The 17,301-nt window shown below is 35.8% G+C and overlaps 1 protein-coding gene across 1 annotated transcript; it reads right to left on the bottom strand.

Moving 5' to 3' along the window:
- Nucleotides 1-613: 613 nt before the first annotated feature.
- Nucleotides 614-9,732, bottom strand: FDCSP (follicular dendritic cell secreted protein). Its single transcript, XM_019025119.3, has 5 exons — nucleotides 9,674-9,732; nucleotides 4,598-4,654; nucleotides 2,855-2,887; nucleotides 1,651-1,861; nucleotides 614-781 (listed from the first exon to the last, which is right to left on the bottom strand). Exons 2-4 carry the CDS (start codon nucleotides 4,652-4,654, stop codon nucleotides 1,694-1,696), a joined length of 258 nt encoding a protein of 85 aa, XP_018880664.1. The 5' UTR covers nucleotides 9,674-9,732; the 3' UTR covers nucleotides 614-781; nucleotides 1,651-1,693.
- Nucleotides 9,733-17,301: the final 7,569 nt, after the last annotated feature.

The raw sequence follows: 17,301 nt of genomic DNA, 5'->3' as shown, positions 1-17,301 counted from the left end.
CCTTTGTTCTCTCTGCCCCTCTATCTTATTTTCCCATGACTGCCTCTCCCGGGTCATGTAGTTGTCTCCAATCTATCAGCCGTAAGGTTAGGAAACAATGCCTATAAAATTAATTTACCAAATTATATTGATGACTGTTTGGCTTTATTGCTGTCTTTCCCATATTTTAATTGGGATCACTGACTTTAATACCAATAAATATTTAAATGTTTGAGGTACCTGTAATCCCTGAAAGTGACCAAGGGAGTCAGCCATTTCCCTACTCAAGTGCCAAGTGGCTCATTAGGCTGACTTTGATTTGTAGCCAGTTATGGATGAATGGTGGCAGAATTTCCATTATTGATGCTAAGGGTCTCAGCTATGAACAATTTAAACTTAAGGTGAAGAAACATAATCTTTATTCAAAGAGAATTTTTCTAATTTCCTGATAATCAACTTATGGAGACAAAGGCAGTCATTCTGACCCACTGAAAGGCTTATTGTGCAAGTAGAATCTTGTTGGATGACTTTTGTCACATGCTGTAGGACAGTTTATTTTTATCACCACCTGCCACCTCTTCCTTCTTCAGGGGATTGCTGAAGATTGAAAACAAATTGAGTACTAATCATGGAATTTGTGGAAATTAAGAAACCAAAATCTTTGCTTTCATGTTTATTAAAGAAGATCACTAAAGATACTGACTAGAGAATGCTGTGTGCTATTTCAATTACATTTGTTTTTCTTTTATTAACAGGAATTTTGATTCTTCAAGGAAGTGGCTCACATTTAATTTTAGGTGACCTGAAATAAATAACAGACATATGGTTATTAATTGCAATGGGTCATTTTCTTGGAAACATATACATTTTCTGCATTTTAATGACAACTATTGGCTTAAAAATATATCTAGTTCAAGGACTGGGAAACCATCTGCTCAAGATGTAGAAAGAAAGCAAAGGTCTTTAGTGGTAAGTATTAGCTGAAATATTTTTTTTCCTAGAACAGTCCTCTGGGTTCTAATTTAATCTTAGATAAGATGAAATTATATATATTAAATTATAAATTATTATAGTAGATTGGATCTATAGTCTATAGTATAGAATATATTTCCTCAATTTATCTAGTAATTGACACACCATCCACTTTGTTTTTGATGTGATGAAATGACAGGGGCCACTGTTATAGGTGAAGCATGAAGCCTTTAAAATTTTACTATAATGTGACACTTGGAAGCTAGATTTGGAGTTTTAGTATTAGAAAAATTACATGTTTCTCTAAGGGCTAAGCTGGTCTACTCTAAACTCTAGGCCCATAACTTCATCTACTATGATCTCCACCTTGGTTACTCTAATTCAGTCCAAAATGCAGTTATTGACAATAGTATAAAGAGTTACAAATACGTTGTAAACAATATTTTAATAACATAGAAATTGTTTCTGTTACATCACAACCAAGGAGGGATTTAAAGTGCTGTGCTGGTTAGATCATGGAAGGGCATATGTGTATTTCTGAGTGGACACACGTGACAGTATCTACCAGAGAAAAACATTAAAACAAACAGAAACTTAAAGGGGCCAACTAGGGACATAGTTAACATTTTTTTTCCTTGAAATTATGGATTCCAATCTGCAAACTTAAAATAAACTATGATTGTAACTATGTGTACTTACCAGGTATTTCATCTTCAATTTTATCGTGACTTTTCCTTCTTGTTTACTTTTCGCTAGGAAGGGGAGTTGTAGGGGCAGATTCAGGTATTGGAATAGGAAAATTACGTCTAAACCATGGAAATCTTGGAAATTGAAATGGTGGAAATGGGCGAAATGGATATGGGTAAGGGAACACAAAAAACCCTGAAGCTAATTCATCGCTGTCACTGATCTGTTGAAAGAAAGAAGTTAAAGGGTTTATTTTACTTTTCACAAAGAAGAGAAATAAAACAGCTTTGCTTTTTAAATAATGGGCCTTTATTTTTAGGAAGAGGCTTTAGAAGCTCTAAAATCCTTTATCCTTTCTGTGTGTACTATGGACAGGGAGTTTATTAATTTGCATCATTTAAAAATTATTTAGAGATACTCATGTTCCTATACCTTTCCAGTTAAAGGCAAATTTTTCTGGCAATCACTTCTTCACCTACAAGGCCAAGATGAATGTGGTGTTGCGGTACCATAAAATTTCTCCCTCTGCCTTCATGCAAGGTCTTTACCCAAACCACATGTAGGAAACAACTTCTCTCTTTCAGTGTCTCAGTTCCTTCTTCCTGCTTTTGCTCTCAATTATCTGTCTGTATCTCTATTAATTTTTGTATTCTTAACTCTCTGTTTGTAGTTTTTGCGATAAAATCATGCTTTCCAGATAACAGGATTTCCATAAATAAAAACAAATCTTTAAACAAGGCTTTCCCTCTTCAAATTTTATTTTCTTTTTATTAAACAATTTTAGTTAACTGTTTAGACCCAAATAATCCATGAGTGAATTTACCACTGGGAGGATCATCAAAGCTGGCACACATCTCTTAACGCTCAGGTTTCATTTTTTACTTTTTTTGAAATGAGTTTCATAGAGCTATGGCAGAGTGAAGGTCTGAGTTATTAGGCTAGATAAATCTAGTAAAAAATATTGCAACCCAAATCATCACAGAGTGATTCCGATTTCAATCCAATTTTTACCGTGACATGAGATACGGAGATAATTTCCTCTCTACGAGCAGAGCTCAAATCCCTGAAGTCTAAACCTCTGTTGAGTGCTAATACCAAAAGCTCTTTATGAATCTCTCCACAGTTTGGGAGGTTTAGATAAATCAATATCTTTAACAATAGTTATGAATATTTCACATGTAAAACTTACATGTAAAAAAGAGAAAAGGTAACTTACACTTCTTTTTTCTCGTTCCTGGTCTTGAGAGACCTAAAGATCAAATAGTGAAATTAATTAAACTCATGCTCATGAAAACACACAAATAAATATATACATATTCATGACAATCTGTTACCTAATATTGTTTCATAATAACCATTTTTTAAAATACCCATAATTTGTCTAGAAATGTAGAAATGATTTTCCCAAAAAGTCTTAATATGTATTCTTAAATGGCTCAAATTCACCACTACACCAAAGATATGTGGAACTGAATTATGCACTGAACAGTATATGGTTTATAATATTTTCTGGACTGTAATGTTAAAAGGGCAGGTGTCAGGTATTCTTACAGAATACAGCGTGTGAAGGAGAAAAAAACCCTTAAGATTCATGAATCAAGACAAAATATAGAGTCATGCATTGCCTAACAGCAGAGATAAGTTATGAGAAATGGGTAGTTCAGCGATTTCATCATATGAACATCATAGAGTGTCCTTACACAAACCTAGATGGTATAGCCTACTACATACCTAGGCTAGACAGTATAGTCTCTTACTCCTAGACTATAAAACTGTATGGCATATTACTATCCTGAATACTGTAAGCAGTTGTAACACAGTGGTAAGTATTTGTATATCTAAACATATCTAAGACATATCTAAACACAGAAAAGGTACAGTAAAAAATACAGTATAAAAGATGGAAAATGGTACCCTTTATACCTATACACTTGTATAGGTTACGTACCATAAATAAAGCTTTCAGGACTGGAAGTTGCTCTGTGTGAGTTAGTAAGTGAGTTATTGCATATGAAGGCCTAGGACATTACTGTTTACTCCTGCGGACTTTGTAAACACTGTACACTTACACCACACTAACCTTATAAAAACATCTTTTTCTTCCCTTGATAATAAATTAACCTTAGCTTACTATAACTATTTTACTTTAACTCTTTTGTAATAACATTAGCTTAAAACAAACACATTTTACAGCTGTACAAAAATACTTTCACTCTTTATATCCTTATTCTATATGCTTTTTCTTTTTTACTTTTAAACTATTTTGTTTAAGACTGAGACATAAACATATACATTAGCCTAGGCTTCCAGAGGGTCAGGGTCATCAATGTCACTGCTTTCCACCTCCCCATCTTTTCCTACTGGAAGATCTTCAGAGGCAGTTAGACATGTGGAACTATCATCTCCTATTACAATAATGGTTTCTTATGGAATACCTCCTGAAGGACCTGTCTGAGGCTGTTTTACAGTTAATGTTTAAAAAATAGTAGAAGGAGTTAACTCTAAAATAATGATAAAAGCATAGTATAATTAATACACAAACCAGTAACATAGTTGTTTATTATTATGAACTGTGCATAATTTTTTGTGCTCTCTTCTTATATGACTGGCAGAGGGTAGGTTTGTTTACACCAGCATCATCTCAAACACATGAACACATGACTAATGCATTGCCCTATGACACAATGATGGCCACAATGTCATTAGGTTCATTATAATTTTTTTTTTTTTTATAGAGAGGGGATTGCTATGTTGCCCAGGCTGGTCTTGAACTTGTAGGCTCAAGTGATTCTCCTGCCTTGACCTCCCAAATTACAGGGAATACAGGCGTAAGCCACTGCACTTGGTAGCTCTGTTATAATCTTTTGGGACCACCCTTGTGTGTGTGGTTCCTGGTTGACATAAATATGCCATACATGGCCATACATAAATATTTTGGAATGTATACGTGGATACTTACTGGGAAACCAACAGCCACTGCCAAGATGGCTGTGATCAGAAGGAGAACTTTCTTCATCTGCAAAATGGAGTAAATAAAAAATAAGAAGAACTTTCATTTTATTCATAAATATCCTAGAAGTCAGCTAAAAGACCATGAATTCAAAAGATCCAGTTAAAGTACGAATTATTTGACAAATAGCTCTTTGAGTTTGAGCAAGTCACTTACAATCTTAGGGAATCAATCTATTTGTTAATAAAGAACTTTTTAAAGGTCACAGCAAAGGAGCTTTGTAATTTCATAACTGTATTACACCAATTGCTTTAAAAATAAACATTAACATATTATTTAAGAATACTAATTCCTATGTAACAAACCTACACATGTATCCCTGAACTTAAAATAAAAAATAAAAGAATAACACTTCTACATACTTGATAATCACAGAAAAGTTTCTGGAAGAAATAATGCATTGGTTTATACAGAGAATGTTAGTTTGGAAGTAAGCAGTTATCTAGTGATCTCAGAGAGTTCGACATTCCATATACTAATGTCCATGAAAGTAATGTAGGTGACAGATTTATTTGCACTGGTTCCAGGCAACCCCAAAAAATCCACGATGTGAAGAAGGATCTCTTTTCTTGCCTGCTAACACAAAATCCATCCTGCAGTCCATGGATCATAGGGAAATTTTGACTTTCAAGTTTTATTATTTAATAAATGATAAAGGACTTTTCCAAAGCATTTTATTATATTTTAATTTTCACTGTAGATTCCTTATCATATTACACACACTGTTAAAATGTATCAGTTACAATATTGTTAATATTATATTTGAGAAAACTGAGCTAAATTAAAGATTTATTCAATAATTTTATAATGGAGTACACAGTGAAACAGAACATTTGCATTTATAAATATTTGTCATTAATACAATAAACATGTGCATATTACTTGATTTCAAATAATAATGGGAAATCTTCCATATTGGATGGTATCATTAGTCATTAATCCTCTTCTTTGTCATGGTGTGAATGCAGTATGTGCTAAAGAACATGTGGGGGGTTCTGGGAAAGGCAATCAAGTTGAAAATGGAGATTGGCTAGGGGACTTTACTTGAAATTTGCCTCATATTGGTTAATTTATTAGTTTATAAAGGTTTTCTTGATAACTGACTAAGTATGAGATGTTATTCTAGGTGTTGTGTATATACAGGCACACCTCATTTTATTGCACTTCATACATATCTTGTTTTTTACTAACTGAGTGGCAATTTGTGGCAATCCAGCATCGAGCAAGTCTATCAGCACCATTTTTCCAACAGCACATGCTCACTGCGTGTCTCTGTGTCATATTTTGGTAATCCTAGCAATATTTTAAAGTTTTCAGTATTATAAGATATTTTGATATCTATAAGACATTATAAAGATGTAATAAGATTTTATTATATCTTTTATGGTGATCTGTGATCATTGGTCTTTGGTGGTGTTACTTTGATCTAATTATTTGGGGGTGTTATGGGAAAAATAAGTGGCAAACTTATTTGATAAATCTTGTGAATGTTTCGATTGCTCCACTCACTGGCCATGCCCCCAGTTATCTCTTCCTCTCCTCAGGCTTTTCTATTTCCTGAGACATGAGAATATTAAATCTGGGCCAGTTAATAACCCTACAATGCCGTTTAAGTGTTCTAGTGAAAAGAAGAGTCGCATGTCTCCTACTTTACATCAAAAGGTAAAAACGATTTAGTGAAGAAGGAATGTCAAAAGCCAAGATAAGCTGAAAGCTAGGATCTTGCAACAACTAGTTAGCCAAGTTGTGAATGCGAAGGAAAAGTTTTGAAGGAAATTAAAAGTGCTACTACAATGAACACAGGAATGACAAGAAAGCGAAAGAGTCTTATTCCCAATATGGAGAAAGTTTTTAGTTGGCTTTTAGCTGGCTGGATAGATCAAACCAGCCAGCACATTTTATTAAGCAGAAGCCTAATCTAGAAGAAGGCCCCTATGCTCTTTAATTATACAAAGATTGAGAGATGTGAAGAAACTGCAGATGAAAAGTTGGAAGCTAGCAGAGATTGGCTATAACATAAAAGTGCAAGATAAACAGCAAGTGTTGATATAGAGGCTGCAGCGTTATCCAGAAAATCTAAGAACACTACAATAAATAATAGATTTTTATTGTGGATGAAACAGTCTTATTTTGGAGAAAGATGCCATCTAGAACTTTCATAGCTAAAGAGAAGAAAACAATGCCCGGCTTCAAAGCTTCAAAGGACAGGCTAACTCTTTTAAAGGGATAGAGCTGGTTTCCTAAATTGAAGCCAATGCTCATTTATCATTTCGAAAATCGTAGTGCCCTTAAGAATTATACTAAATCTACTCTTCCTGTGCTCTGTGGATAGAACAACAAAGCCTGGATGGCAGTACATCTAACACAGCATGGTTTACTAATATTTTCAGCTCACTTCTTAGGAAAAAATGTTTTTTTCATAATATTGCCATTCATTGAAAATGTACCGGAGCCCCCAAGAACTCTGAAGCAGATGTACAAAGAGATGAATGTTGTTTTCATGCCTGCTAACACAACATCCATTCTGCAGCCTATGGATCAAAGAGTAAATTTGACTTTCAGGTTTCATTATTAAATAAATACATTTTGTAAGGCTATAGCTGGCCCAGATAGTGATTTATTTGATGGATCTGGGCAAAGTAAATTAAAAACCTTCTGTAAAATATTCACCACTCCAGATGCCATTAAGACCATTTGTGATTCATAGGAGGAGGCCAAAATATCAACATTACAGGAGTTTGGGAGAAGTTAATTCCAACTCTTGTGGATGACTTTGAGGGATTCAAGACTTCAGTGGAGGAAGTAACTTGCAGATGTGGTGGAAATAGCAAGAGAACTAGAATTAGAAGTGAAGCTTGAACATGTGACTTAATTGCTTCAATCTAATGGTAAAACTTGAATGAATGAAAAATGGCTTCTTATGGATGAGCAAAGAAAGTGGTTTCTTGAGATGGAATCTACTCCTGGTGAAGATGCTGTGAATATTTTTCAAATGACAGTAAATGATTTAAAATGCTACATAAACTTAATTGATAAAGCAGTGGCAGGGTTTGCAAGGGTTGAGTCCCATTTTGAAAGAAATACTGTGGGCAAAATGCTTCACATGCTCCAAAATGCTACAACATCACATGCTACAGAGAAATCTTTTGTGAAAGGAAGAGTCAATCCGTGTGTCCAACTTCATTGTTGACTTATTTTAAGAAATTGCCACAGCCAGCTTAGCCTTCAGGAACCATCACCCTGATCATTCAGCAGCCATCAACATCAAGGCAAGACCCTCCACCAGCAAAAAGATTATGACTCAGTGAAGACTGAGATAATTGTTAGCATTTTTGAGCAATAAAGTATGTTTTAATTAAGATATGTATGTTGTTTTTCTAGACATACTGCTATTACACTTAACATACAATGCTATAGTGTGATCATAACTTTTATGTACACTGGGAATCCAAGAAATTCATTTGACCTGCCTAACTTTGATACTCATTCTATGGTGGTGGTCAAGAACTGAACCTGCAGTATCTCTGAAGTTTGCCTGTAATATCAGTTTGGAAAGTCCCTGATTTATGGATCTTTTAAGCTCACTGTTACATTGTTATAAGTAAATACATTACAAAGCTTTTTAAAGACTATTTAATTTAATATTTTACATTGAGGAAAATGTCAATTTTTAATATCATTATCATTTTGAAGTACCTTTGAGATAGTGGAGATTCTAGGGAAATTTTATCACCTTTTGATGTTTCCTATATATCTATGAGACAAAAGAACACAGTGTAAAAAATGTAGCAAAGTTTTGATCTCTGCCTTTATTTTCTGATACTAATCAAAATTTGAATTCAAATTCAAAAAAGTAGCAGATAATCTAATAATTCTGAGAAGACAGGAATGTAAAATTCCGGTCAAGTTCAGACTTCTACAGGCAGATTGTTAATGTAGGAAATCAAGAGTAAAAATTATACAAACACACACATGCATACACTCACACATACTCCTCACAGACGCACACATAAATACACATAGTCCACTTTCTATGTGCAAAGCAACAATGCTGGGTGCTTTCAGGGATACAATGATAAAGCATAATTTCTTCCATTTGAGACTTCCACATGGAAGATGGATACAGATATTTCTGTAATGTAAAAAAAAAGCGTGATATATACCATATGTAGAAATTGCAAAATATTGTGAGTATTTAGAAGAAGAAAGAGGCAGATTGAGAAAATAGTTTTGGAGAGAATAGAATTCAAGCAGGGCCTTTACAATATAATTTCTTTCAACTGGTTTCAAGAATTATTCAAAACTACATTAAGCAAATAAGTAAATAATCCACATTACAGACTCTTCCAGATCATATCTTAGAGTCAGGACGTAGCATAATTACCAGCTATCTCCTTTTATTTTTATACTTATCAAGTCCTGATACCCATAGCAGTTTATTGCTGTGTGCTGTAGAATAAATGATTCTCCAGATAAATCAGATGCATCTTCCTAGATAATTAATTTTATTCAAGAGTTTATGGGAAAGACAAATGACTTTTATATTAAAATCAACATAAAATGTTATGGAATGGAATGTAAGTACTGCATATATTTTAAAGATGAAAGACGAGGCCAAAGAAATTGGCACTTGCTCAGACTTTAGAGAATCTCTGGCGGTGCGTGTTCCCTCTGTTTGCTGACCTGATGGCCACAAATTTAAAAATAAACCTGAGGCTCTGTTGTTTCACTCTGTCCGCACTCTCCCCTACCAGTGCTCCACTCCTAGAAAGATTCATTTATGGTCACTCTAAAATAAATATTTACTACAGCAGGGTGGTGATTTTAAAAAAAGTTTTGCAAACAGAATACTAAAAATGATTTTCTAATTACTAAGTCTACAAATTCAAGCAACCATTACAATTTAGTCTCAATAATTAAAGCTTTTATGATTTAAAGAAAAATATATGGAGAGATGCTATATATCTATATTTACAAAATAGATATACAATCTTAGTTTACAATGATATTTAAGACCTTTCTTACCTCAAACGTTTCAGTCAGTTCTTTCTCTCTGACGCTGTTATGAGAAATGGCAAGTGACTGGCCCTGGAATATTGTAGCTGTTTTATATACTCAAAGGTATAATGGAATGGAGAAATCTGTGGCTTAAAGGCCTCTCCCCTAGGATCAGTTATTACTCATCAACTATCACAATATGTTGAAATTGGGGAATAACCAATGTTTAGTTTCCTAGAAACTACCAAATACCAAAATCTTTTGTGGTTTTTTTCTCCAAATTTTGTGTCTTGTATATTTGAAGTTTATCACTTTACATGTTGTTGCTCCATTGTCTACTCTCACAATTTTTTCCTTTACTTCCCACAATTTAAAATACCTCTAAGCATTTTACTGGTATTGATTATAACCTATTGCAAAGCATATTTGATAGTGCTGGAATCTTAAGAAAATAAAAAATCTAAAAATTGTTAAAGATGGGATTAAAATCTTTTGCATGATTCTTCTTTCAACTTCTTCATTTTATTATCAGGATTAGAGCTTCATAGATGAGTGAATTGTATTTTTGGAGCACCACAGCATCTTGTTTACCTTATGGAACACTATACTCTATTTCTCAACTAAAAATTCACTTACAGCAAAAAGGGTATCATCATTAAGTGCGGGACCAGAAACTAGGGCCCACAAAACATTCAAGAATTACCTTAAATACGCATGCATATTGTATATGCCTTTTTCAAGAGTCATAAAATTTGAGCTTTAACTCATTCGAGAGCTTTTAAGAATATTCTGTTATTGAGTTCAATTTCTACTTCAAAAGAGGTTATATAGTCCAGATTGTAGTAGTAGTGCATCAAAGTCCCTTCTTTTTATTTTTTCTAGAAATCAGTTCTCAAGGCAACTCAGAAAAATAATAGCAGGTAAGTTTTTTTGAGGACTTTAAGTGCTGAAGCACAAATTTAAATGCTTTATATATATAATATAATTAAATCTCCCAAACAACCACCTTAAGAGGAAAGTACTATGATCAACACCATCCCATTATGAGACTGAGAAGCAGAGAATATTAGTAATCAGTCTGGGTATTACAGCTAGTCTCTGGCAGATATTGAATTGAGCACCAGCAATTTGGTTCTAAAACCCACATTTATAACTGGTGCCTTATACTGTCACTGTTAACAGAAGGTTAGAAAAATCAGCACAAAGCCAGAGAAACATTAAACTACTTCCTTCACCTATAACTCAACGTTTAATCTTATCTCAATGATTTAAAGAAAACTGCCTGAATCAGAAACTTAATATATTAAACCTGTTATGTTATTGTACATTGGTTTCTATTTTGACCAATTTGGGGCTCATAGTACATTTCCCCAGGGATGGGGATGACAGGTGTGTGTGTGTGTGTGTGTGTGTGTGTGTGTGTGTATTATCCATTTCCTTACCTAAAACCTGTCGTTCAATTTATTCTACTTCAATTTCTTTTATCTGAAATAGCTCTAATTGCGGTTGGCAATTGCCACTGAATTGTGAAAACCATAAATGATTTTCTGTCCTTGTGTTACTTCAATTCTTTTGACATTGAACTGTGACTATGCCCATCTAGAAATCTATTTTTCTCTTCCTTGGCTTCTGTAAGCCAATTTTTCATGTTCTTTTTCTTTTAATAGAAACCGTTAAGTCTTATTTTCTGATTCTTTTTCTCTGATTTATTATACTTGACAATTTATCTTCTTAGTCTTCACTTAGTCATACTTCTGACTCCTTAAGCTATGCTTTCAGCTAAAACTCTTCTCTAATTACCCAGAATCTTGTATCCAACTGAATAAGCATCAAACCCAACCTATTCAAAACCTAGCTTACTATTTTTCCCTCTTAGTATGCTCCTCACTTTTATTTAATCTTTCAGCAGATGATCATCAATCACTCAGTTATCCAAGCAATCAATCTAAGACTCACCCTATTTTTTTCTTGTGCTTTCTCTTCCACATCAAATGGTCATTAACTTTTTCCTTCTTATAATGCTCTGGAATAAATATCTTCCATCTTTTTTGTCTTTTCCTTAGTTTAGTTTCTCATTCTCTACTAGAGTGTTACAGTAGCCTCTTATATAGAGTCCCTGTCTCCAGTATTTTTGTCTTCAAGCTATCTTCCACAGTAACGCTATAATGATCCTTAATGTGGCTTTCAAACTTTTTTTTATATATATATATATTTTTTATATTTTTTATTTTTTATTATACTTTAAGTTTTAGGGTACATGTGCACATTGTGCAGGTTAGTTACATATGTATACATGTGCCATGCTGGTGCGCTGCACCCACTAACTCATCATCTAGCATTAGGTATATCTCCCAATGCTATCCCTCCCCCCTCCCCCCACCCCACAACTGTCCCCAGAGTGTGATATCCCCCTTCCTGTGTCCATGTGATCTCATTGTTCAATTCCCACCTTTGAGTGAGAATATGCGGTGTTTGGTTTTTTGTTCTTGCGATAGTTTACTGAGAATGATGATTTCCAATTTCATCCATGTCCCTACAAAGGACATGAACTCATCATTTTCTATGGCTGCATAGTATTCCATGGTGTATATGTGCCACATTTTCTTAATCCAGTCTATCATTGTCGGACATTTGGGTTGGTTCCAAGTCTTTGCTATTGTGAATAATGCTGCAATAAACATAGGTGTGCATGTGTCTTTATAGTAGCATGATTTATAGTCATTTGGGTATATACCCAGTAATGGGATGGCTGGGTCAAATGGTATTTCTAGTTCTAGATCCCTGAGGAATCGCCACACTGCCTTCCACAATAGTTGAACTAGTTTACAGTCCCACCAACAGTTTAAAAGTGTTCCTGTTTCTCCACATCCTCTCCAGCACCTGTTGTTTCCTGACTTTTTAATGATTGCCATTCTAACTGGTGTGAGATGGTATCTCATAGTGGTTTTGATTTGCATTTCTCTGATGGCTAGTGATGATGAGCATTTTTTCATGTGTTTTTTGGCTGCATAAATGTCTTCTTTTGAGAAGTGTCTGTTCATGTCCTTTGCCCACTTTTTGATGGGGTTGTTTGTTTTTTTCTTGTAAATTTGTTTGAGTTCATTCTAGATTCTGGATATTAGCCCTTTGTCAGATGAGTAGGTTGCGAAAATTTTCTCCCATTTTGTAGGTTGCCTGTTCACTCTGATGGTAGTTTCTTTTGCTGTGCAGAAGCTCTTTAGTTTAATGAGATCCCATTTGTCAATTTTTTCTTTCGTTGCCATTGCTTTTGGTGTTTTGGACATGATGCCCTTGCCCACGCCTATGTCCTGAATGGTAATGCCTAGGTTTTCTTCTAGGGTTTTTATGGTTTTAGGTCTAACGTTTAAATCTTTAATCCACCTTGAATTGATTTTTGTATAAGGTGTAAGGAAGGGATCCAGTTTCAGCTTTCTGCATATGGCTAGCCAGTTTTCCCAGCACCATTTATTAAAGAGGGAATCCTTTCCCCATTGCTTGTTTTTCTCAGGTTTGTCAAAGATCAGATAGTTGTAGGTATGCGGCATTATTTCTGCGGGCTCTGTTCTGTTCCATTGATCTATATCTCTGTTTTGGTACCAGTACCATGCTGTTTTGGTTACTGTAGCCTTGTAGTATAGTTTGAAGTCAGGTAGTGTGATGCCTCCTGCTTTGTTCTTTTGGCTTAGGATTGACTTGGCGATGCGGGCTCTTTTTTGGTTCCATATGAACTTTAAAGTAGTTTTTTCCAATTCTGTGAAGAAAGGCATTGGTAGCTCGATGGGGATGGCATTGAATCTGTAAATTACCTTGGGCAGTATGGCCATTTTCACGATATTGATTCTTACTACCCATGAGCATGGAATATTCTTCCATTTGTTTGTATCCTCTTTTATTTCCTTGAGCAGTGGTTTGTAGTTCTCCTTGAAGAGGTCCTTCACATCCCTTGTAAGCTGGATTCCTAGGTATTTTATTCTCTTTGAAGCAATTGTGAATGGGAGTTCACTCATGATTTTGCTCTCTGTTTGTCTGTTGTTGGTGTATAAGAATGCTTGTGATTTTTGTGCATTGATTTTGTATCCTGAGACTTTGCTGAAGTTGCTTATCAGCTTAAGGAGATTTTGGGCTGAGACAATGGGGTTTTCTAGATATACAATCATGTCGTCTGCAAACAGGGACAATTTGACTTCCTCTTTTCCTAATTGAATACCCTTTATTTCCTTCTCCTGCCTGATTGCCCTGGCCAGAACTTCCAACACTAAATTGAATAGGAGTGGTGAGAGAGGGCATCCCTGTCTTGTGCCAGTTTTCAAAGGGAATGCTTCCAGTTTTTGCCCATTCAGTATGATATTGGCTGTGGGTTTGTCATAGATAGCTCTTATTATTTTGAAATACGTCCCATCAATACCTAATTTATTGAGAGTTTTTAGCATGAAGGGTTGTTGAATTTTGTCAAAGGCTTTTTCTGCATCTATTGAGATAATCATGTGGTTTTTATCTTTGGTTCTGTTTATATGCTGGATTACATTTATTGATTTGTGTATATTGAACCAGCCTTGCATCCCAGGGATGAAGCCCACTTGATCATGGTGGATAAGCTTCTTGATGTGCTGCTGGATTTGGTTTGCCAGTATTTTATTCAGGATTTTTGCATCAATGTTCATCAAGGATATTGGTCTAAAATTCTCTTTTTTGGTTGTGTCTCTGCCCGGCTTTGGTATCAGAATGATGCTGGCCTCATAAAATGAGTTAGGGAGGATTCCCTGTTTTTCTATTGATTGGAATAGTTTCAGAAGGAATGGTACCAGTTCCTCCTTGTACCTTTGGTAGAATTCGGCTGTGAATCCATCTGGTCCTGGACTCCTTTTGGTTGGTAAACTATTGATTATCGCCACAATTTCAGCTCCTGTTATTGGTCTATTCAGAGATTCAACTTCTTCCTGGTTTAGTCTTGGGAGAGTGTATGTGTCAAGGAATGTATCCATTTCTTCTAGATTTTCTAGTTTATTTGTGTAGAGGTGCTTGTAGTATTCTCTGATGGTAGTTTGTATTTCTGTGGGATCGGTGGTGATATCCCCTTTATCATTTTTTACTGTGTCTATTTGATTCTTCTCTCTTTTTTTCTTTATTAGTCTTGCTAGTGGTCTATCAATTTTGTTGATCCTTTCAAAAAACCAGCTCCTGGATTCATTGATTTTTTGAAGGGTTTTTTGTGTCTCTATTTCCTTCAGTTCTGCTCTGATTTTAGTTATTTCTTGCTTTCTGCTAGCTTTTGAATGTGTTTGCTCTTGCTTTTCTAGTTCTTTTAATTGTGATGTTAGGGTGTCAATTCTGGATCTTTCCTGCTTTCTCTTGTGGGCATTTAGTGCTATAAATTTCCCTCTACACACTGCTTTGAATGTGTCCCAGAGATTCTGGTATGTTGTGTCTTTGTTCTCGTTGGTTTCAAAGAACATCTTGATTTCTGCCTTCATTTCGTTATGTACCCAGTAGTCATTCAGGAGCAGGTTGTTCAGTTTCCATGTAGTTGAGCGGCTTTGAGTGAGATTCTTAATCCTGAGTTCTAGTTTGATTGCACTGTGGTCTGAGAGATAGTTTGTTATAATTTCTGTTCTTTTACATTTGCTGAGGAGAGCTTTACTTCCAACTATGTGGTCAATTTTGGAATAGGTGTGGTGTGGTGCTGAAAAAAATGTATATTCTGTTGATTTGGGGTGGAGACTTCTGTAGATGTCTATTAGGTCCACTTGGTGCAGAGCTGAGTTCAATTCCTGGGTATCCTTGTTGACTTTCTGTCTCGTTGATCTGTCTAATGTTGACAGTGGGGTGTTAAAGTCTCCCATTATTAATGTGTGGGAGTCTAAGTCTCTTTGTAAGTCACTCAGGACTTGCTTTATGAATCTGGGTGCTCCTGTATTGGGTGCATATATATTTAGGATAGTTAGCTCCTCTTGTTGAATTGATCCCTTTACCATGAAGTAATGGCCTTCTTTGTCTCTTTTGATCTTTGTTGGTTTAAAGTCTGTTTTATCAGAGACTAGGATTGCAACCCCTGCCTTTTTTTGTTTTCCATTTGCTTGGTAGATCTTCTTCCATCCTTTTATTTTGAGCCTATGTGTGTCTCTGCACGTGAGATGGGTTTCCTGAATACAGCACACTGATGGGTCTTGACTCTTTATCCAACTTGCCAGTCTGTGTCTTTTAATTAGAGAATTTAGTCCATTTACATTTAAAGTTAATATTGTTATGTGTGAATTTGATCCTGTCATTATGATGTTAGCTGGTGATTTTGCTCATTAGTTGATGCAGTTTCTTCCTAGTCTCGATGGTCTTTACATTTTGGCATGATTTTGCAGCGGCTGGTACCGGTTGTTCCTTTCCATGTTTAGCGCTTCCTTCAGGAGCTCTTTTAGGGCAGGCCTGGTGGTGACAAAATCTCTCAGCATTTGCTTGTCTGTAAAGTATTTTATTCCTCCTTCACTTATGAAGCTTAGTTTGGCTGGATATGAAATTCTGGGTTGAAAATTCTTTTCTTTAAGAATGTTGAATATTGGCCCCCACTCTCTTCTGGCTTGTAGGGTTTCTGCCGAGAAATCCGCTGTTAATCTGATGGGCTTCCCTTTGAGGGTAACCCGACCTTTCTCTCTGGCTGCCCTTAACATTTTTTCCTTCATTTCAACTTTGGTGAATGTGACAATTATGTGTCTTGGAGTTGCTCTTCTTGAGGAGTATCTTTGTGGCATTCTCTGTATTTCCTGAATCTGAACTTTGGCCTACCTTGCTAGATTGGGGAAGTTCTCCTGGATAATATCCTGCAGAGTGTTTTCCAACTTGGTTCCATTCTCCCCATCACTTTCAGGTACACCAATCAGACGTAGATTTGATCTTTTCACATAGTCTCATATTTCTTGGAGGCTTTGCTCATTTCTTTTTATTCTTTTTTCTCTAAACTTCCCTTCTCGCTTCATTTCATTCATTTCATCTTCCATTGCTGATACCCTTTCTTCCAGTTGATCGCATCGGCTCCTGAGGCTTCTGCATTCTTCACGTAGTTCTCAAGCCTTGGTTTTCAGCTCCATCAGCTCCTTTAAGCACTTCTCTGTATTGGTTATTCTAGTTATACATTCTTCTAAATTTTTTTCAAAGTTTTCAACTTCTTTGCCTTTGGTTTGAATGTCCTCCCGCAGCTCAGAGTAATTTGATCGTCTGAAGCCTTCTTCTCTCAGCTCGTCAAAGTCATTCTCCATCCAGCTTTGTTCCGTTGCTGGTGAGGAACTGCGTTCCTTTGGAGGAGGAGAGGCGCTCTGCGTTTTAGAGTTTCCAGTTTTTCTGTTCTGTTTTTTCCCCATCTTCGTGGTTTTATCTACTTTTGGACTTTGATGATGGTGATGTACAGATGGGTTTTCGGTGTGGATGTCCTTTCTGTTTGTTAGTTTTCCTTCTAACAGAGAGGACCCTCAGCTGCAGGTCCGTTGGAATACCCTGCGGTGTGAGGTGTCAGTGTGCCCCTGCTGGGGGGTGCCTCCCAGTTAGGCTGCTTGGGGGTCAGGGGTCAGGGGCCCACTTGAGGAGGCAGTCTGCCGGTTCTCAGATCTCCAGCTGCGTGCTGGGAGAACCATTGCTCTCTTCAAAGCTGTCAGACAGGGACATTTAAGTCT

The sequence above is a fragment of the Gorilla gorilla genome, chromosome 3 (assembly GCF_029281585.2).
Source record: "Gorilla gorilla gorilla isolate KB3781 chromosome 3, NHGRI_mGorGor1-v2.1_pri, whole genome shotgun sequence".
In the NCBI taxonomy this organism is placed as follows: domain Eukaryota; kingdom Metazoa; phylum Chordata; class Mammalia; order Primates; family Hominidae; genus Gorilla; species Gorilla gorilla.
This window is presented reverse-complemented; position numbering and strand designations above follow the sequence as displayed.

Bases quoted from the DNA above. Each gene is read 5' to 3' on its own strand.
- FDCSP (XM_019025119.3), bottom strand. From the start codon at position 4,654: ATGAAGAAAGTTCTCCTTCTGATCACAGCCATCTTGGCAGTGGCTGTT. The intron at 2,888-4,597 runs GTAAGTATCCAC...TTTGATCTTTAG, and splicing joins CAGTGGCTGTTGGTTTCCCA to GTCTCTCAAGACCAGGAACG. The intron at 1,862-2,854 runs GTAAGTTACCTT...TTCTTTCAACAG, and splicing joins AGGAACGAGAAAAAAGAAGT to ATCAGTGACAGCGATGAATT.